The sequence below is a fragment of the Poeciliopsis prolifica genome, unplaced genomic scaffold (genome assembly GCF_027474105.1).
Source record: "Poeciliopsis prolifica strain line A6 unplaced genomic scaffold, Auburn_PproV2 SCAFFOLD001, whole genome shotgun sequence".
Taxonomy (NCBI): Eukaryota; Metazoa; Chordata; class Actinopteri; order Cyprinodontiformes; family Poeciliidae; genus Poeciliopsis; species Poeciliopsis prolifica.
The window spans coordinates 19,361,251-19,384,290 of record NW_026562376.1 but is presented as its reverse complement, the minus strand read 5'-3'; the positions used below and the strand labels follow the sequence as shown (position 1 = coordinate 19,384,290).

The window sequence follows — 23,040 nt, the reverse complement described above, 5'->3', positions numbered from 1 at the left end:
CGAGGATCATAACACTGGATGGTGATCAGGCCGATTTTAATGACCTTATTGTTTGACTTGTCAGTTTGGATTTTGTGCATGCACTTAACCCCCGAGCAAGACCCGAGTGACCAAACTGAATTTGCATTAATTCACTGCGAGAATTTAGCAAGAATTGTGTAAACAAACTTGTAAATAAAGAGATGTCACATCTGACGCTGCAGAACATCAAAAGGACGTTTGTTTGCTCTGTTCCGCTCAGCATAAATATTCAGTCGCCAGTCAACCATTGCTGCTGCTGTTTGTCAATTCAAGTTGATGCCAAGGGACAGATCATAACTGAGGTCTGCTGGATAATAAGTCGTTAGTTCTTAAACACACTGGTATGCCAAATAGATTGTTTGTCTTTTGTTTTGGATAAATTACAGCAGAGACAACATTTAGAGGGAAATAAACATATTTTGATACTGAGGAAATCTTCTGTCCACTCTGATCTCCAGTTCTTCCCTTATATTTCATTCATGTCCAGTCATCACCTGGGACATTTCAGGAGTTTTATGTTTTTTTTTTGTGAAACTGAAAGAGTTTCCTTGGCTTTGTGCTTTGTGTTTGATGATGTATTGTTACATATATCATCAACCTTCTGTTCTAATTCTGTAGATCTTATGTCCTTTTGTCCTTCGTTGTTTTTCCTTGTCAGATTTAGTTGGAAGACTTTTTTTTTTACATTTGCTTTATGTTTCATACTGTATTTCAAAAACAACTGCATGTCTTTAAACAAAAAGAGATGGTAAATGACTGATTTTCTTTATTAACAAGACCAAATGATTAAAGCAAGCTGAGTACCATCATGTATTGTATGCTTTAGCTTTTTATTGGCTCAAGTAAGTGCAGGCTGGCATGTTGTGTAAGTGAAAACAGATGCCTCAACTGGTATAGAGCCATACTGTCAACATTTGTGTATGTAGACTGTATGTATCTGCAGCTCAACAGCCTACAGTTTACTGTAGCATTTTCTCTTGGTATACCTACTTGAATTTGATTGGCAGCTTTACTCTAAAATGTTTCATCATTGTAATGATCAAAAACTGCATTACAAAAGACAACCAACGGCCACAATTGGGTTTTGGAGTAACCAGCACCATTGTTGTCAATCATGTCAACATTGTGGATTCTTCTGCATCAGGATGGGGTGTGTTAGAATTAGCTTAGCATCATTGTCTCTATGAAGTACAGTAAAATCGGTGACTGTCCCCAAGTGATTGAAAAAGGAATCACTTGTATTAATCAGGGGGCAGATTGCTTTGTCAAACAGAGCCACTTCAATCGTCTTTCATCAGTGCAGACTGAGTGTTTGCATAACGTAAGCATTAGATGGAGTTATGTTATGTTGCTGTAACTTTTGAGCAAAGCTGGTAAATAGATGGAGGTGTTTTAACACTACAATCTTGTGATCAAACTATGCGTGTTGCAGTTTTGAAGCTATGCACTTTGTTTTTCCAGATTTGTTAAATAAATAAATGTAATTTATCAAGACACAAAGAAGTCAACCCAGGATTATGTGAAGAAATCTCAATGCTGTCTCTTCATGTTGATGTTGAAAAGATACCTCAGCTCATTTTGTTTGCAAAGATTAGGAATCTTCCCACTCACCTTAGTATCCATCATTGACATTAAAACATGATTGGCCAGCTAGCAGCGTCAACGTGACTTAGATCCAGATGAGTTATGGATCTAACTCAGGCTCAGTGGGAAATCTTCAGCTTTCTGACTGGCTAAAAAGGCACATGGTAAGAAATCTGCTAAAGAAGGGGAGGCTCTGGACTTTAATTCATTGTGAAACCAAGCATCTTTTATCATCAAGCCTCATTTATTATGTAGAGGATTAAGGCATCCCTAAATTAAGGACGACTTTGATCATGACTACTGGCTGCTGGAATGTACAAAGGATTGAGCATAAGCAAAGGCAACAATTACTAGCCGACAGAGAGTCATTAGGCGGGGAGCAGCTGCCCACGTTCCAGACGGGGCCCTTCCTCTGTTCTTTAACTATTACCAACCAGGACCTTTGATAACATCAAACCCCTCTCTGCTAGTCCACCACATTTAGGCCGAACCAGGCTGCATGTCGCTGAGTACAACTATGCCAGACTCCGCAGAGATCCAGCTTTCCCCACAGCTAAACTGGAGAGGAGTGGCCCGACAGGAAGTGTCCAGGGTGGGCCAAAGCTGGAGGGGGACGGGGGTCATTGAGTTCGTGGAGAACTGCCAAGATGTAGTTTAAATGCGATGCTATCTTTTTAGGAGTTACTTGCATTCGTATTCTCTTACTGATTTACCAGGACACCAGTAAAGTTATTTACCTAAAGATGGAGTTATTTAGATTCCATTATCCATCAAAAGCTGATGACCATAAGATGATATTAGATATCAAAAATAGATAAGTTGGTCAGAATTTACCTTAAAAACTTGAGCTTCCAGTTATGATCTATATTCAGCTGTCGACCAAGTTTATTCGTCACACATTCTCACGAACTGATAAGAGCCAAAAGAACTTAAAACGTATGTAGGTCCTTTGTATTAGTGTTTAACAGAAAATTTACAAAGTGGTTTGATTTTACCAGGTGTCATAGTCTTTTTGTTGTTGTTGTTTGTTTTAGTCAGAAACAACAAAAGGCTGTCTCCACTGAACTGCCTGGGTTTGATGTTAAACACGAGGCTGATCTTTGACTCATCCATTCTCTTTAGCCTTTTGACTTCAAAGGTAACAAAGGTTATTTCGTTAAGGTCAAAGCAGGTTCCTGCAGGGATAATGTCGCTGCAAACTGGGATATAGAAGGCCATTCATGGACTGAGACACATTAGCCTTGAACCTGTACATAGAGAAGTAGTTCAGTTTAATCAGAAACTTTTATAAGAACCCATGCTGTTGTTAGAAATGGCAATAGATTAAATGATTCTGCCCAACAATGTTTTGCACTTAGTCTAGATTCCATATTAGCTCAATTCCAAGTATAATGAATAAGCGATTGTTTTTATAATTATTTTTAATAATTATTATGTGTAATAAATAAATACATTGAATGAGTATTCCAGAAGTTATATTGACAACTAAATAATTACTTATAAAATTTATTGAAGAATTTACCTTGGTAACACTCAAACACACTGCTTCCATTTCAGTTTTTCTTTAAGTCTATGATATTCACATTTTTAATGCTTGCATTACATTTACCTTACACCCAGGAGATATGAATAACTATCAGCTGAAAGTGTGGCTTATAATTCCAGTTTATAAAGTTACATTTCAGTGACTCTGAAGGAAATTGGCGGGATACTGCTCCAAAAAAATGACAAAAAACAACAACAAAAGAAAGCACAATTTAGTTTCTGCATTTTTGCTTAGTTGTGTTTCTGTATTTTGCCTTCAAGTCTTATTCAGTGTCCCTGTATTAATACACTGAATAGGATCAGCAGTGCGTAAAAAAAAGAAAGAAATAACAAACAAATCCTTAAACTTTCTAGTATGTGTTCTCTGGTTATAACTGTGAACAGTATGTGAGGGAAAAATAGAGTCATCTTTAACTTTTCTGGGAACCCTCTCTCTACCTTATTACCAATAGTTGACTGTTTATGTGTTTTTCCATCTACATTGTTGTTGAAAACCACATAATTAAATGTCACCCTTTGTTGCACTTTACCACTTTGAAGCCCCTGGAGCCATGATTAATTCAAAGGATTAGGTTACTTCATAGCACAGTTTCAAGCACACACAGCCATTCTGTTTTCTTCTTCATTTTGAATACTCCGAGATCTAAGTTGCTTTTCACCTTCGAAAGAAAAACTAAAGTTAACCTCTAATCCCCATAGACTAATTTTAAAGCCAGAGAGGTTATTTTAAGGATTAGGGAAATGTTATCACAGGCCCAGCAAGCTGAAAGCTTCTTCAACTCCTGCTTTCCCTGGATTACGCTTCAACTCTCCTACCTGCTGTTGGTAGTCATGAACTTGGAAGCGTTTGCTCGATGTTGTGTGAGCTCCAAATCGAAATTGCTCTTGACATGCCCAAGATGTGTTCAGTAGCAGCTGAAAAAACTCACATATTTAAGAAACCTTATGTGTTTAAATTAGTTTAACCACAAACAGTCAATCTAGTGTGATTCATCCAAAACAGTCTTTCTGTAAGAAGCTCACATTTGTTTATTATTCTTTTTTTTTTCTATTGGCAGACATGCAAATTTAAAATGTAGTCTGTCATTAGCTCACCGATAAAAATGATAAATCTCCTATCTTTACTCTTTTCATGCGCGCCCTTCAGCATCCTCTGGACACATCGTACTGACCTGCTGTGTACCTTTTCCTGCTGTCATTTCTGCTTGTCTGTGTCCACAATCAGCTGCACTGTGAGATGCATATACCCACAGCGGACTGGCTCTAAGCTGCTTAAATAACTGGTGTATCTGACAGCAGACAAAAAAAAAGCAAAGACAAACCTTTTATTGATGAGAATCATCTCCCTTTTTTAAAAAAAATAATTTGATGTCAGGCTCTGCTGCATGAATATCTGATCTGCATAGATAAGATAGTGAAGGCCTGCTGTCTTTGTGTGAGGAAGACCTGGAAAGAATACATATTATGAGGATGTACAGAGTTTAGAACAGAAGACTATATGTATTCATAAGCAATAGAAAAGGAAAAGTAGTGGTTCTTTAGGTGGAGAGAAGGCAGGTTTCTGAAATGTTTCTCTTTAGGACTTTTCAAGATTAAACCTTGATGAGTGTCAATCTGTTTAACCCATCTTGCTTAAAATGTTATGAGAAATTCATGGGAGATGTTTACAAATAAAACAGCAATATGTACCAAAATGTCTAAGAATGTGTTCTACAGTCAGACTTTAAATAAGAAACATGAAAACACTTGCAGAAGGAAGAAAGCCAAGAAAGACGGATGGATGGATGGACGGACGGACGGACGGACGGATGGATGGTTTGAACAACAAAAAGAGAACAAGCAGTTTTACCAGACTTGGAAACATTCAAATAGAATCTCCTACTTTTCTAGGACCACTGAAAAGTGCACAGTCAGTGTTTTATTTTATTTTTATGTTTATCAGACCCAAGCTCCTCTCTGAAGACATTTGGTCATTTTCATCCTCAAAGTGAAGAAACTGATTCAGCCACTGCTGAGCAAGCACTTCAAAGCACAAGGATAAGAAAAAAAAATTCCCAATTGCTGCTTTCCTTGTGTCTTATCTCTGTTTCTGAGGAATCTCCTGTGCACGAATAGATGTGTCCAGATTTGATCATTTGTGTCCACACCCACACAAAAATGTCTAGCCTCTCTCTCGGATTAGCAGCCCTTTCCTATTGCTTTATCAGATTCGACTGACAGATATGACCAACGGCTTTATCGCTGGTGTGTGAGTAGGTTTCATTTCCCTTTATCTTTCCTTTTTTTCACACTCTAAGCCAGATAAAAGGCTCAAAGCTGCTCAAAGAAGGTGGAGAAAATGGCATTCAGTCTTCATGGGAGCTAATCCGAGCCAGGTGGAAGAAGGAGGGAGGAATGAAGACTGAAGAGAGGCTTGATGTACAGATGTAGCTCAGGGCTCCTGCCAAAATCTATGGTTTTGTGAGTCTTGTATATTCTACCAATGCATTTTTGTTTAAAAAATGTCATAATTTAACTAAACAAAACCTTAGCAATAAGTCAACAACTGTCATCTTGAAATCATCAGCAGAAATGGGGGTGAACTACCAACAAAGTGATGGATCACATTATACATTGGCAATGAAATCATTACATTAATCATGTAATGATTTCTTTTCTCCGTGTTTCCAGGAAAGGAAGGCAGTATTTAATTTCAATGCTGTCCTACTTGCAAGTTTAGCAAAGTTTTGTATGTCATCTCCAGCAGCTAGCTCAATTATAATAGTGTTGATAGAAATAGTAATAATAATAACAATAATAATACAAACTGTAACAATTAACAAATTACAGCATGGTTTTATATGTCTGAGAATTTTTCAAGGGCTTTCTAACAACAACTAAATGCTGCGAAAAAGCAAAAGGGCAATGCTGCGCTCTTAACGTTAATGGGCCCGTACAATAAATACGGCGGATGCTGTCTTCTCCAGACTTTTCACAATAATTTGGTTATAAATTTTTATTGCATCTTGTCAACCTGCTATTTTTTTTTAGCTCTGGCCCGGGAAGATTTACGTCTCCTCCCGCGTCCGTTAAGTCACCACAGCGTTGCTGCTTCGCTGATCATCCTCTGTATTAAAAATGGCAAGGTGAGTAAACGAAAAGAAATTGTATTCTATCACTAATGGTTTCCACTATTGAGTTAAAAATAGTGTGCTATAAACCATCTGTGGAGGGTTAAATGGTCATTAGTCTTGAAAGAAAAAAGCAAACAGGATATCCTTTAGGCAAATAACTCAGCAAACAAGTGTTTTCTCATTGTTTCCAGCTGCTCCTTGTTTCTATTTTACATTACTTTACGGTTTGGCTTTGAAGGATCTAAAACTCTTGTTTGCATTAACAGTAATTGCCAAAGGAGAGTTTGGGTTTAGACCTTGCCGTAATTGGACCTAACTCAACGTAAGTACATTAACTTAACGAAGTGCTGCCCATGTCCAAAGCGTGTGGTCAGCCACAGAACATCTCACTTAAATCCTCCTCCCCCCAGTTACAAACGGCCAGTGAGGGGCACGTACAGAGAGCAGATACCCGGGGAAACAAAAACAATCCCCCTCAACTGTTTAAACTTGAACTCCGGCAGGCCGATTGGTAGGGTTTGGGGTCAGCGCCTCCCGCCGCACATCAAAGATCGCCAGAATCGGCAGATAGACGCTCAGGCCGAGTGAGCGAAAACAGCTGGGCCCTAGCAAAACAAAGATGATATAAGTGGCTTCCTCCTCAGTGGCGGCTCCGGAGCGGTCAACGATGATAAGGAGCAGCTTATATTGTGTTTGAAGCCCAGAACCGGCCCTCCTTCCACCCGCCAGCCAGCAACCTGAAAACCAGACAATTTAGAGCCTGGTGTAATGCAAGAGGAAATATAAACTGTGATCTCTTGAACCCAGTCAAAAGAGAAAGGCCTGGGTTGTGTCCGTACACTGTGTTGGGGAAGTTCGCGGTAGTGACTGTTGCTTATAAAAGAATATGATTTGTGAAAGCTTTTCAAGATCTCTTAATGTCGTCTCAAAAGTTATGAAGCAGTGGCAAAGGGTAAAAGCAATAATAAAAATTATATGTCTAGCCTTCTGAGGGATAGAAAGTTTGAAAATGTGTGCACTTGTAAACATGCTAATGCTTTCAACCAAAAGAGTAGGTCATTATTGAGAACTGAGGACATTTTCCTGGTTCTCATTTGTTTTTATTATTTACCGAGGCTTACTAGTAAGGTTTAGCGGGATGGTGTGAATTAAGTTTTGTTTGAGGCTATGGTTATGAATCCAATGATTGCGGTTGGTCATAAATAAAAGTAGTAAAATGATTGGAAGTCAATACAAAGCTGTACATTGTAAGTATATTTGTGTTTGTGTGTTTTTTTTTTTGTTTGTTTGTTTGTTTTTTTTACTGTTTTGGCTTTAAAAACATGTTTTTTTTATCACCTCAAGTAAATGTCCATCTTGGACTGACAAACAAAAACAAAGCCAGAAGCCAGAAGCGTTCAAGCAAATTCAAAGTCATTTTTCAAACGATTATTTGGCAAAACTTATCCATGCCAACATAAATAATGTGTAACCTAACCTGTCTAGCCTAGAATTTGTGCACAAGCAACACAAACTCTTTCTTTAAATTATGGCTGGGAACATAACTCTAAACTTAGAAAACTTTTCTTAGTGTGTGTCCAACTTGTAAACACATCCTACTCTAATTACCCTTGATTAAAGAAGAGCAGAATGAGAACATACCAGAAGGATAACCTTTAGCCTTGCTTTGCATTATACTGATGTTCTTCAGGCAAACAAGGATTCAAAAGATTATATCACTAACCTGGAAAAAGAGTGTAGTTTAATCCTGCTGCCAAAGAGAAGCAAAAACATTTGTATTAATTAATCTCAGTACTCTTGCATAACCTAAACAAATTTCACAAGGTTAATAGGCTAGACTTGTGTGGGGGGATTATGCAGCATTATGGAAATGACGGAGCTAACATGATTATGTTGTGAACACACTGTTGCATGATAAGATTACTATGGTAATCCTTTCATTATGTAAGTCTGTGCTCTGTGCCTGAACCTGTAACCTTTATATAAATATATTTCCTTGAATTAAGCGCACGCACACTCTTGTTGAATCAGAAAGGACTGCAGCGCCACACAAGTTTCAAAATGTTGCCTATTTTATTTTATTTTTCGCAGTGGCTGAGTTTTTCCAACCTGTTTTATAAATGACTACAAATGATTTATTGATTAACAGCGCTGTGAAAAAGTATCCGTCTCTTTCAGGATTTATTCTGTTTTTGCCTTTATAGAAGATTACTTTTTGCCTTCTTCATGTTGTCAGATATGTCCTGTTTATTGGATGTTTGGATCATATAAGTCAGCAATGACACTAAGTGCCATTTATTTTCCTTGCCACTGATTGGCTGTTCCCTGAGAGCAGATGGAAGACTGTAGATATTAGACTCTGCTAAGATGGTTTTCACCTTTGTATTAATGCAAATTAAGGTGTATTTTGCGTTTTGAGTATTCAATGTGTAGCTGTGGGAGTTTTTATACATCCGAGAGCAGCTGCTGTCCATTACTCTCACAAATACTGTAAACATAGTTTCCACCCAGTCTGAAACTGATCTTACGAGATTCTCAAAGAAACCTAAAAACAACTACAAAACTACCATCAGGTTACATTGTCTTTGGTGTGTGGAGGGAACCGTCCAGATCCACTCTTCCCCCAAGGCCGTCCAGAGCCCCAGGCACTCCGGTGAGAGAGCGAGAGAGAGTTCAAGATCTCACAGCCAGGATGGTGGGGCCCCATCTGGGCCCCTGAATTAAACATCAGCTAACCAGACGGACTCCCTGCCTCGGAGGTTCAGGGACAAACAGGTAGCCAGCCAATTAACCTTTTTAGATGTTTCTGTGTAGCCAGTAAAGAGGTAAAGTTAAAGATTTACAACAGATTGGATCTTTTAAGTATACTGGCTCGCATTTGTATGAAATTATTTGGATGGAACAGCAACCTGTTTACTTTTGTAATGACAAATATTTAAAGTCATTCGAAATCAGAAGATAAAATGAATAAAAACTGAGCTTGGAAAAAACAGAAGGTCACACAATGCCACAATGTCGTCAGTGGACTGTCAGCATGCAACCACGTACTTGTGACGCTGTGAGGTAACGCTGTCAGGCTCGAGAAGTCGGCCGGGATAGCAGAAGTCAGCGGCTTTTAGACAGACTTTATTTAACAATTGTTTTTCTTCCAGTCCTCTAAAAAGTTTTGTTCAACAAATGACACTGCTTGGTGGAAGCTTGATGGTTCGCGACTCTGTCGGGGAAAAATTATCGATCATTTTATTTCTTCTTGATTATGTAAGTCACCCTTCATGTCGGAGCACTGCGATGTAAACACCAGATTTGTCCAGCCATGGAGAAATATTTCCAGTGTAACAGGATGCAGGAAGTATGATTTAACTTTCACTGAGTGCTTCCATTAACATTCCAAATGAAATGTCCCAGATTTATTTCAGCGCTGAGCAGTCTGTACGTATCAGGACAATAATACATTTTCATGGACCTGGCTCTGCTCCAGAGACAAAGAATTTGAAGGAAAACACATGCTACGGGGTCAAAATGGTGACTTTGGGTTTTAGGCTTGTTCACAGTAATGGAGGGTGTAGAGTTGGGAAGTATTTAAAGGTCTACTGATGCTCTACTGGGCGCATTTTTTGCAGTGACTTGCAAAGTACAAATAATGCGGACAGTGAAAAAGAAAAAAACAGTTTTAAAGCGAGCCTCATTCCTACATTCTCTTCCTCATTAACTTTGCTTGACTTTCTTCCATTTTTTTTCTAATTTCTAATTTTTTTTTTTTTTTTTTTTTTACACAAAATGTTTACAACAGTGTTAAGCAGGAATTAATTACATTCAGCGTTCAGTCCTCCTCCTTCCCTCTTTCGAAAGGCTGACACCTCAATCAATCTGTCCCCTCGGAGAGAAAACGTGTAATGACGGTGAAGCTCGAAGAAACAGGTGTTCTTTGACGATGGTGCTGAGAGTTACAGAAAGAGTGTGAATCACTGCTAATTATGCAAAATGATAGTTTGAGGGGGTGTGAAATGAACTCGCTCCGGTGGAGCTCGAGCCAAGAGGGTGGAACTTGGAGATAGAACGGGTTGTGGAGTTATGGAGGAGTTTTTGGACGCTCGCTGAACGGTGACTACAGTTTACAGGGAAACTCGACGGAAATGGTCCACATTGTTAAGGATGCGGGGCTTTCAAAAGTCAATCTGTAAATTTCCAGAGGATAAATCGAGATCACATCTGAACAAAATGCAAATCAGTCATGGAAATAAAACAGATTAGAATGCTGGAGCCCTTGTCAATGAATAAATGTCTGTTTCTCAAGAGACAGTTTCATTCAATTTGTTTATCTTTGTTTCATTTGACCATATTAGAAACGACAACAAGTCAGTCATGTAAACATATATGTGTAACAGTCTTACGAAAGGCCATAGTTAATCTTTAGTCTCTTATTTTATCAGGACAGACATTCATAAATAAATAATCAAAATAAAAATAAAAAAAAACAGAAATGGAAGATTATTTATACTATTTGTATCGCCAGAACCAATAACCAGGAAAAATAAAACTAAACTCCAGCCGGGAAATAGGGGACATCTTATAAACGTCAGATATTGATTTGTATGATTTCAATAATTTCATGATCTGTATGTATATTACTTTTCTGAAATGTTTTGTTGGCTTCTTTCTATTTCTCGGTTAATTTCCAGATCTATTCCGTGTTGTTTTTTTGTATTATTATTATTATTATTTACAAACAGATCATTTAAATCCAACTGCCCATGCTGCAGAGCATATTGTTTTACACCTTTTATAAATCCTACCACATAGGTGGAGGTAATTAACTAATGGGAAGCCCAGATTTTCATTTTGTCAACTTCATTTCAAATGTAAAAGCAATTTAGTGTAATTTTGCTAAACCATAAAGTGAATATGTAATTGACTTGGCTGGACAAAAGGTTAAACAAAACTTAATTTAGTAATTCACTGAGTGATGGCATGTTTGGTCAAAAAGAATATAGAAAAGGTATTTAAGCAGAAAATCTTAGCTGTCACCTGATTTTGACAGTCTGTTGTCAAAAGACCATGTTTGGAAATGAAAACAGACTCTTGACTAACCATTTCCTTGCTGAATAAGATATACTTCCGTTTTACTGGTGGAGATGTGGTTTTCCGTGACACATATTTTTCAGCTTTCAAAAACAACAAGGTATTTGAATCTGACTCTGATCTGATCAGATCTCAGAAACGATCCTGACTCAAGAGACTGGATACCAAAACTGACACCGTTTTATGCAGACGATGGCGTGTTTTATTGTCGCGCTCGGTCAAATCGTTTTATTTGGATTCATCGCAGCAGCAAAAGGCAAAGCTTGTGACATATACGCTTTTGTCGGGGAGAGCGTGACTCTGTCTTTTGATTATGAAGGACTGACAAAGTCACATTTTTTGAGATGGACTCATAACTCCACCATTGTTTTTTCAAGAGCACAAAATAGTGTGAAACCTGGAAAACCAGAAGACATCACTCCAACTGGATCTCTGCTGCTGAAGAGTGTAAAGCTGCAAAGTTCAGGAACTTATCAAGCAAACGCCATATATTCTAACGGTACCATGGATAAAACCTGGACTGCTCAGCTCTGTGTGATGGAAAATGTACCAAAACCTCGAGTCAATTATAGCTGTGGCACCAACGTCGTTAAGCTTAACTGTGAAGTCTCCATGTCAGATGGTGTGTTTTTCTCCTGGACGCGAGATAAAAAGCTCTTACCAAGTGAAACAAGACAAACTCTCAGCATATCACTGAGTGACTTAAAAGAAGACATCGACTTTTCCTGCTCGGTGGCAAACAAAGTGAGTGCGAAGAGCAGCGACACAGTTCGGCCAACATGCACAGCCCCAATGGTTTACTTTAAAACCAAAACTGTTCTGGGAGTCCTGGCAGGAGGAGCAGGTTTGATTTTTCTTTTGCTCGTCATTATTGTGGTCTTATGCCGCTCACGCAGACGCGCCAAATCTAGCATGCAGCTCAGTGACAGAGTGGAGTTCAAGAAGCGAGAGGCGGAGTCCATCCCAGAGTATGAGAGCATACACAATGTGGAGACTTATTCATCCCCAAGTCCACAGCCTTCACCAAGGGCCTGTTACCAGAATATCTGACAGAATGTCTGACAGTAAGTCTCCACAGCTACCGAAGGACAACAAGTGTCTCCAGTTAGTTTAATTTTGCTACACCATAAAGTGAATATGTAATTGACTTGGCTGGACAAAAGGTTAAACAAAACTTAATTTAGTAATTCACTGAGTGATGACATGTTTGGTCAAAAAGAATACAAAAAAGGTATTTAAGCAGAAAATCTTAGCTGTCACCTGATTTTGACAGACTATTGTCAAAAGACCATGTTTGGAAATGAAAACAGACTCTTGACTAACCATTTCCTTGTTGCGTAAGATATACTTCCGTTTTACTGGTGGAGATGTGGTTTTCCGTGACACATATATTTCAGCTTTCAAAAACAACAAGGCATTTGAATCTGACTCTGATCTGATCAGATCTCTTAAACGATCCTGACTCAAGAGACTGGATACCAAAACTGACACCGTTTTATGCAGACAATGGCGTGTTTTATTGTCGCGCTCGGTCAAATCGTTTTATTTGGATTCATCGCAGGAGCAAAAGGCAAAGCTTGTGACATATACGCTTCTGTCGGGGAGAGCGTGACTCTGTCTTTTGATTATGAAGGACTGACAAAGTCACATTTTTTGAGATGGACTCATAACTCCACCATTGTTTTCTTCAGAGCACAAAATAGTGTGAAACCTGGAAAACCAGAAGACATCACTCCAACTGGATCTCTGCTGCTGAAGAGTGTAAAGCTGCAAAGTTCAGGAACTTATCAAGCAAACGCCATGTATTCTAACGGTACCATGGATAAAACCTGGACTGCTCAGCTCTGTGTGATGGAAAATGTACCAAAACCTCGAGTCAATTATAGCTGCGGCACCAACGTCATTAAGCTTAATTGTGAAGTCTCCATGTCAGATGGTGTGTTTTTCTCCTGGACGCGAGATAAAAAGCTCTTACCAAGTGAAACAAGACAAACTCTCAGCATATCACTGAGTGACTTAAAAGAAGACATCGACTTTTCCTGCTCGGTGGCAAACAAAGTGAGTGCGAAGAGCAGCGACACAGTTCGGCCAACATGCACAGCCCCAATGGTTTACTTTAAAACCAAAACTGTTCTGGGAGTCCTGGCAGGAGGAGCAGGTTTGATTTTTCTTTTGCTCGTCATTATTGTGGTCTTATGCCGCTCACTCAGACGCGCCAAATCTAGCATGCAGCTCAGTGACAGAGTGGAGTTCAAGAAGCGAGAGGCGGAGTCCATCCCAGAGTATGAGAACATACACAATGTGGAGACTTATTCATCCCCAAGTCCACAGCCTTCACCAAGGGCCTGTTACCAGAATATCTCCAAGCTGGATGTTGGGACTGACAGTAAGTCTCCACAGCTGTCCACAGCTACCGAGGGACAACAAGTGTCTCCTGTGCCGAAGCCGAGGACAAAGCATGCCAAGACACAAAACATCTGAGTTTAAAGGCCTCAGATGTTTTGTGGTATTGTGTGAAAAAGAAAGTGAGAAAATGTTCTTGGAGAGACCGTGGGACTGTTTACATTGAAAGATTTCAGTTGTAATATGGTGTGAAGACTTTTTATTGAACTAGTTTGATTTTCTGAACTTCTCGTTCAATATTTCCTCTAAAAACTTACTTGTGGTGAAAAGCTGCCACCACCATGTTTCACTGCAGCATTGCTGGTGTGTTTGACTTTCTGGATTACAGATTTATACTTTATACGCACAGCAGCTGCAACACAAGAGATCTTTGTGAGGATCTGAAACTGGCTGGATTAGCCGGAGAACTCATGGATCAATTTCATGTAAATAAAAATAAGGTACATTAGAAGGGGTTCTGCTATGACTGTAATTTTTTCTGTAACTTATAATTTCTTTTAACTCTGATTTGTTGAATGAAAGTTTGTTTTGCACAATAAAAGACTCATATTTTCCTTATTTTTTTTGTTTATTATAAAAGCAGGAACAAGGTAGACGAGTGTTGAAGGTAGGTTTACATTATTGAACTCAAAGATTTATATAACACACTAAAATCATACTGGAACCAGACTGGGAGAAACAGCATATTCTAGCAAAGAATGACAGAAACTGAAACACTGAGGAGTGTGTTTACTGCTTAGTGGGTGATTAGAAACAGGCTGCGTCCGTGAAAGGAAGCAAATAACTGAAGTGTAATTGAGGAAATGGGAGAAATGGCAAAAGGAACCAGGGGAACAAAGACGCAGAAAATAGAATATGGCACAAAGCATAAACAGGGCATGGCCTGACATTAAAGTTAATCAAGACTCAAACCAAAAGCTGACGTAGAAGTTCAAAAACAGGAGCAACAACACAACATGAATTAAAATCAAAGTATATTGTCCAATTTCAAGATAAAACAGGAACTAAGATTCGTAAAGAGTAGCCACAACTAACGGCTGCAATGCAGAGCTCAGATTAAATACACAGAGAACAAAAACATGAGGAATATTAAAATGAAGGAATGCATGGAATAAGGTAAAATATTTGTCAAATACCAAAATTAGACAGAAAAAAAAAAAAGTTGCAATGGCTATGCTATAATTTCTAGCTCCATCTAATCACAGTCGGAATCACAGAAAGACTTAAACATGTTGGTAGGGAGATGCTAAAAATGTAGTTACCCACCTAGCTCTAAATAGTCAGTAAAAAGAAACAGCCTGTAATGCCCAGCATGTCAACACAAGATGGGCTGATCTGCTTCTCCAATGATAAAACATCAAGTGCACTAAACCACACATCAAATTAACATAATTGCAACCCACATCTGTGTGAAAACAAGTGAATGTAAAATGTTGTTATAATCTAAGAAGCCAAATATTGCGTTAGATTTGACACTTCAGTGTGTGTCATTGATTTATGTGATGTGTTTACACAACACAGTAACTTTTCAACCATCCCTCCATGGTTCTGGTTGAACTTTGAGATTGTATTTATTGAATATTTAAAGATATTTAAATATTGTTATTAATGTTTATAGAAAAACAGAAGTTTCCAGGACCAGACAGTGTTTTTTTTATTATTATTATTTGTAAAAAGAAGTATAAATGACAGCATGTGAACATACGTCATGTCAGTTTAATACATAAAAGCAGACAGTAGTGAGGTATTCATCCTTGTTCAAACCTTGCGTGCCGCTACAGGTTCATGTGGCAGCGATAAAACAGGATGACCGAACACTGGCCGGCCGGGCAGCTTGGCAGTCTTTGTTGCTGAACTCCAAGCATCTGGCTTTACTTAGCAACAACATAAAATTGTATGCTTTTACATCAGTGTAGTACGAACTTTTAAATATACACTGTTTCTTTACAAGTTATGAAAACCAGATTAACATCTTTATGAGTTCAACCTCGAACCGTGTGGATACAGTCGTGTAATGCCGCGTACTCAGGAGTCAGAACAGGAGACTAAAGCGCCTCCTGTTTGCTTACAAAATCCAATTTTACTGTAACAAAAACAATGTGAAAATTTTAGGAGATATGAGTAATCTTGGACGTTTTTTGTTATTATGCTGTAGTTTAGCTTAAACCGTTTGGGTTTAAGACCAAATACTAAAAACTTACTTTCAACCCTAAACCAGACGATTGTGAGATGATGTTGATGCTCTTCGGCTTGGATACGTCGGCTAAAAAGAAAAAAAGGCTCACATAGAAAAACATGTATAAAGTTTCTTTCTTATTTTTGTACTAACATCGAAATAACCTACAGTAATGAAACGACAATAAGTTGCCAGAAAATATGACAAAGGCAGTGGAACAGACGTTCAGTCACAGGCAAAACTATGATAACTTGACCTACTTATGCTTGAGGAGTGATTTTTGGATACGTAACTCTTTCAGGAGAGCATTCGTGTTTTCTTTTATATGACAACGTTTTACACATATTGTCTTTGGAATCAATAAAGATGTCAAAAGAGATCTTGTATGTATGTGAACAAGTGCAGTAAGCGGCTCATCTGCCTTAAACCCGTCCTGTTGTTCCAGCCTCCCACGTGTCAGCATTCTTGTACGGAAAATCTGCTCGCTTGCAAGAAGTTATTAAAAGAAGGCGGGGGGAAATCAATAGAGAAAAGGATTAGCAAAGGCAAATATGTATTATCTCCAAAGGGTGAATGGTAATTCAGACATGAAAGTGTTTGAAGTTTGGCCTAATGCCGTGTGACAGCTCCACAATGGGGTTCCCCCCTGAGCGTCATCGCCCAAAACTTACAAACCAATGTCATCTTTTGTCAGGTCCTGCTCCGATTCTGCTGTTTTACACGACTGAAATTTGCAGCCAGTGGGGATTAGGCAGTAAGCTGGTAAGACGATGCTCTATTTTCCCCTGCTGCTCCATCTAAGTCTTGGTGTTTCTTAAGAAAAACTGCTGTTTGAAGTGGCATCTCTTCCTATGTCCTCCACAGAGTTGGAAACACAAGGCGACGCACTTGCACACTGTACTCTCACACGCACTGCACGCTGGACTTAGAAATATATTTTACAACTTAATGAAACACATCTTACACTGTGATGCCAGATCTATCCAGGAAGTGGAAGGGAAATACTTCTGAAATGTGTTTAATCAGCGGCTCTTGGAGCCCAGAGGATATACCCTTTTGATGTTGGATTGCGTGTGTCCAGGAAAGGGGTCAATTACGCATGGAAAGTATTTCTACTCATGTCAGATCATTCTTATTAAAGTCCTCTTATTGTCTGGAGCTGCCAAGTTTGGGCTGAGTACAAATCAGAACATCAGAGGTCAGCCAGCACTGTGGCCTTTTTTTTTTTTTTTTTTTGTATATCAGATTTATCCAAAAAAATACTTTATTGTTATGACCTATTAGCATTCTTGGGCGGACTCTGCATTCTTTGACCCCAGTCATTTTCCCCTGCAGCTTAACACATACAATGCACTGAATTAGTCGAAGCCATTATCTTCCGATCGGTTTTAATTTATTGCAAAAGCAATGTGGGCATATACTGCTGAAGGTCAGTGGCATATTGATGTGAAGTGGTGTCTTCAGCAGTCATTCTGGGTGGAATTAGACATGAAGGTTACTAGATTTAGACAATATATGAAAATATTGCTTTAGATTTGTGTTGTTTCCTTTTCACAAAGCACAGGTACTAAAATGCTTCCCTCCAGGCACAATATGTGATTCAAAGCATGTTAAATAATGCAGATGAACATATTCCTAATCGTTGCGTTGTGTGGCGTTGTTTTTCCATGAATCCTTTTGGTTCTCAAAACAATGCAACAGACTTGGCACCCATATGAGACATTACAGCTAGTTTTCTTGACAGCATATTTTCCCTTATGCAGCAACAATGATTTTTCAACCCTTTGTGTATTTAAATCTCTTTTTATATATATATATAGGAACATATGCCTTGTGCCAGAAATTACAAACAGCTTTCTCCATTAGAACATGTTTAACATTAAATTAACCAGAGTATTGACTGTAGCTCACTGGTGAATCTCAACAATTTTTTTCTTTGTCGTGGGTTGCTGTATTTCTGAGATGCAACCCCTGCACAGGAGTCCAGTCTAAAGAAAAGCGTTCCAGAATAATCAGCGGAAGACAAAAGAAAGGGGCAAACTCCAGGCCACAACTGCTTTAAAAGGAGACCTATCATTTCTGCTGCAGCCTGAACTCTGTAATAAAAACGCTCCTATCAGACAAATTACCCATCTATTGACTTGCACCTGATATAAATCAGATGGGAGAAAAATTCCACCTCCCGCTTTAATAAGCATCTTGCTCGGTGTTCCTGAAAAGATCAAACATTTCCCCAACATTCTTGTGAAGAGAGTGTGCGTGTGTGGGTGGGTGCATGCCAACATAAAATTACAGTCTGGCATTGCAAGATGTAAATTCAGCTCCCTGCTGGTTGTGATGCACATTTGCAGGCTTTCTTTGTGTGCTCTGACAACAGGGCGCTAATATTTGATGGCTACAGACAGGAAGAAAAGTAATGTTGGTACCCTGGGTGAAAAAGTCAGAAAATAATAAGCGTTTTGAAGGAAACCACATTTGAATTTGAGGATTTTTTTTTCCTGTGAAAAAAAAAACTCAGTGTAACAGAATGATTGTGAAAAGCAAATTACCAGGGTACACTTGTTGGCACTTTTAAGACTCCACAAAAAAGTAGCTTAATCGGTTTTATAAATTTGGTCTTACCTTTTTTTTTAAAGATTGTAAGGAGTGTCTAAGAACTGACATAAATCTGAAATTGCTGTTTCCCCTTAAATTTAAATACAGTGTGACATAAAGGCCTACATCTGTCAACCACAGGTAATTAGTCTGGGAAAGGACCTGCATTTATTTTGCCATCATGCAAGATAAGAGTGGTAGGATCCTCACTTTTCTTAAAAACCAATAAATATTTCTATTCCACCATCACATATATAAATATATAGATTTTTTTTAGCTGTGTCCCTGACAAACTCTTCCTTTTCCCTCCTGAGAGCGAATTGGCTCATTACTTGATACCACTGCCTCTTGTATATTGGAGCTGTCCTTTTAAAATACAGACATCATAAGAGTTGGCGATGGTGGGATTGGAAAATGTTGGAGAGCCCGTTCTAATTAAAGCCGAACACTCATCTATGTCATTTCACCATGGGAAAATCTTCCATCCCTGACCACACTGTGAAACATCTGCACCTTACAAATTGTGAGAAATAGATGCGCTCTGAGCAAAAGCAAACGCTTTTAAAATCACTAGTTTACAATACATTTAATTCCATTTCATCTTTAATGATATTGCAATTGCGTGGCTGCAAGATCCCCTCTAGTCTTGCAGCACAGCTGCAAACATTTGTCTTCATTTCTCCTGAAAAGGGAAAAAAAAGAGACTCATGCTGAATGAGCGCCAGAAGCCTCTGATAAAAAAAAAAAAAAAAAAAAAAAAACTTGGTATTTTATTCTATGTTGCATGCCTTTGTGTTTTGTGTTTATGATGTAAAGCACTTTGAAATGCCTTGTAGCTGAAATGTGCTATACAAATAAAATTTGATTGATTTGATTGATTGATATGAGTTACATAAAATGATGCCCAAACTTTTTTTTTTTAAAGGCACAACCAACATTATTACAATGATTCTGAGAATTTTTTACCTGAATCATAACTTCTTCATCAGTAGCTATGGAGTTGACAAATTAGTTAAATATACATAATTGTGTCTAAGTTATTCACTCTACTAATCCTGAAAAGATACGGTACGTGGTTTGCTGGTTGTTATCCTGTTTAACGTATAAAAGTTAATGCTCATCCAGATGATTAAGTGTTATGAAAAGGTGACGACTTAGCCCTGTCCTGGCTACACAAATGACAGAGTGCCAACAACTATTCAAACCAAAAAAAAAAAACTGTGATTGCTTAACATTACACTAGATTTACAAACACGTCCTTACCAGTTCTCAGGGTTGGCGACAATATTTTCTGCTTCTGCGTATCACCTCATTGAGGACGAGCAACAAGGTAGGAACACAAAAGAGGGAGTTTGTGGAAAGTTTGAAGCCTTTGTTCTTGGCCTGCGGGCCTCGCGGTGAAGGATCCCTCCGGCCTTATTTTGCGTGTGGACTAAAGCCAGAGTAACAGAGTGTCAGTCAATCCCCACGCAACGACAGCTCAAGATGAGAGAGGTGCGAAAGTGAGACAGAGCGCCAACTGCACAACGTCTTGCTTTGACTATGGCGTGCTTATCAAACAAAGCATCAACCTCTCTGTGTGGCCTCTTTACTGGAAAACTGCTAAACAAAAGAGGTTGTGATCACAATACATTTGTGACCATAAAATTGTGTTTGCACGTTAGCTGTTGCTGCCATGGCAACCCATGTGACAAAGAGGAAAAAAATAAATAAAACAAAGTAAACGCACAGCATTTCAAATTTGCGTTGTGCCGATATGGCAACATTACGAACAGTCCTGCTTGGCTGCTGGCTTTCAATGAGCTAACAAAAGGTTGTAGCTGCGACATGGCTTTCCAATTTGGAACCCGACAAACTTTGCGTCTATCTAGTGTTCTGGGCCAATGAATCCGAGGCGAGTCGCATCCTTGTGGTTACCAACAGACAGTCTGGTCAAAGTAGCCTGCCGACGCTTCACTTTGCGCCAAAAAAAATGTGTCACAAGCAACATGTCGTACATGTTCCAGCACCAGATGGAGCGCTAAAACGAGATATGTTCCTCCTCCTTCTAATTGGGTGACATTGTATGTGCAATATCAGTAAACAGTGCCTCAACTTTTTATTATTATTACTGTTCTTAAATGCTATTGATGGTTTTTCATGTGTTAAGGTGGCACAAAGCCTGTGCAGCAGCACAACAAAATTAATGATGAGTTGTTTGATAATGTAGTAATGGAGACCACCTCGATAAGGCGAAAGACCGACGCGTATCAAAACTGCATGAGTCCAAGACCGAACCAAAGCAAAATCAGAAACAAAGCCATTGCTGTAGTCATAATAATGTAGTTGTTTCTGCAAATGTTTGTAGAAAATCTGCCAAACTAACTGGTGGACTTGTACAGAAATGTTATCAGTGCACCATCACGACATTGTAGGGAATCAAAGGCAGTGACTCTGCTTGAAGAACAGACCATTTCTAGTAAAAAGAGGAAGAAAAGTACTTGCTCCTCATGTTGTATCTCCTTGCCAGAAATTTGTTAAATGCTCACTTCACAAGGCTTGTTTAGTGGGGGCCTTGATCCATGTATATCTGTTTGCACAACTCGAAACTCTCAACCAGACATGATTCCTTTCTTTTTCTTTTTTTTTTTTCCAATTATACAGAACATCAGCGGTTGGAATTGTGGGTTTGGAGCCATTTCATCCCTCAAGACGACACATTTGTTATAGTGTAAACACGAACACTGTTGGCTCAGTTTAACTGACGCTTCTCAGATGATGCATCTGCAGCTGATTCGCGGCTTTGAGCTGAGAAGTGCTATGAAAAAACGTATAGCTCATTTTGCTGAGTTATTGATGGCTCTTATGCCTTTATCATGGGAGCCCCAGGGGAGCATATTGAGTGTAGGTCTTTTTTTTCTACTCAAATCTTTCACATCCATACACAGCCGAGAAACACTTTAAAATGCATAAAATTGTTACTTTTAAACAAGTTCTTCTTCTTGCGTTTAGATGTTTAAGGGCATAAAAGAGAAAAGCTGCGCAAACTCTTTCAGTTCAGACATGATTTAAAACTAATAAATGCATTTGGATGTTAGGGTCTCTGTTGTAAAAATATAAAGTTCTTCAGAATAGCAAGTGGGGTGTTTAAAAGCTTGTCATTAGCTGTTTTATAGCTCCACTGAAGTGGCTTTGTCTGCCGTTGAGTGGCCCCCATCAGGAAATGGACCTGCTGTGAGTGCCCCTCTTGCCATGCTAATCGACTCATTGTGCAAATGTGTTTGCAGCAAACAGAGAAATACACATTGTATAAATGATTACACAAAGTGATGTAGTGATAATTGAGCGGAAATAATATGGTAGATCCTCTATCGTTCTTAGTCTGAAACTATTAAATAACGTCAAACTGCTGTCAGAAGTTTCTTTATTGCTTATTAGAGTCCACTTGTGAGTACACTAAGTAGCATATAAAAACAGCTGCTTTTTTTTTCAGAATATTAGTGATATAACAGCATCATCAAGATCAAGAGGTCAGGAAAAAGTTATAAAGAAGTTAGAAGCAGAACTACAAAAACAATTCTTCAAGCTTTGAACATGGAATTAAAACATCGAATTAAAACATGGAATTAAAACATGGAATTAAAACATGGAATTAATTTCTTTCAGTTTGTTTTTGTTGTTTTCTATGCTCACATACACCCAGACAGCAGAAGGGTGGCACACAAAAATCGCAAATTTACACAAATTCCCTGCAAGTCTTAGATTCCAGTGATCATCATGCCAAATGTTGAAGTTAAACAAAGGGGGAAAACCAACATTTATAATTTGTCTTTCAAATTTGAAATTTACACCCTGCTGTGAAGTTTGAAAAAAAAAAAAAAAACTAGGTTATTCCACCAAATATTGATTTCTGAACTCTTCCTGAGTTAAAATTTTACCATTGTTGTTTCTAAATTAGAATGAACTTCTCTTTGCATTATTTGAGCTCTGGAAGCACTCCATCTTTTTATTTTTATTTTCACCATTTCTCTTTCTCCGCATATAAATACAATATTTTTGCTTGGAATTTCAGAGACATGTTCTCAGTAGTTCATAGAATCGAAGAACAATGATGAATTTACTCAAACATACGTCTACAAAAGGAAAATCAGAGAAACGGATCATTTTTCCAGAGCTGTGTATGTATATATATATATAAATCTTAATTTGAATATGTTTGCTTCCATTCATTTATGTATTTGTATGCTCCAGACAAAATTAAGACGGCAGGATTCAAACATGTTCGAAGAAATCGGTGGGAGCTTAAGAGTAGCTTTGCAGTGTGTTAAAACACAAGTGAACACTCAGACCGAGACAGAATGATTGATAATCACGGCCAAACGTTCCAAATACTCAAGCGTGAAAACATATTTTCGATCTCTGTGGCATTCCCCACCTCTCTCCCTTGTCGAGAGATTGTATCGCGTTAAATCGAGGGCTCGCCTGCACGTCTCACTCGTACGAGAAACCAGCCCTATCATTTAGTTGGAGAAGACATTGATGCTG

General features: G+C 38.6%; 2 protein-coding genes across 2 annotated transcripts; both read left to right on the top strand.

Annotated features, from left to right (window-relative positions):
* Window positions 1–11,462: 11,462 nt before the first annotated feature.
* LOC129362605 (T-cell surface antigen CD2-like) lies at window positions 11,463–12,628 on the top strand. Its single transcript, XM_055034275.1, has one exon. It carries the CDS (start codon window positions 11,526–11,528, stop codon window positions 12,390–12,392), a length of 867 nt encoding a protein of 288 aa, XP_054890250.1. The 5' UTR covers window positions 11,463–11,525; the 3' UTR covers window positions 12,393–12,628.
* A 125-nt stretch (window positions 12,629–12,753) lies between these two features.
* On the top strand, window positions 12,754–14,281 carry LOC129362543 (uncharacterized). Its single transcript, XM_055034142.1, has one exon. It carries the CDS (start codon window positions 12,840–12,842, stop codon window positions 13,821–13,823), a length of 984 nt encoding a protein of 327 aa, XP_054890117.1. The 5' UTR covers window positions 12,754–12,839; the 3' UTR covers window positions 13,824–14,281.
* Window positions 14,282–23,040: the final 8,759 nt, after the last annotated feature.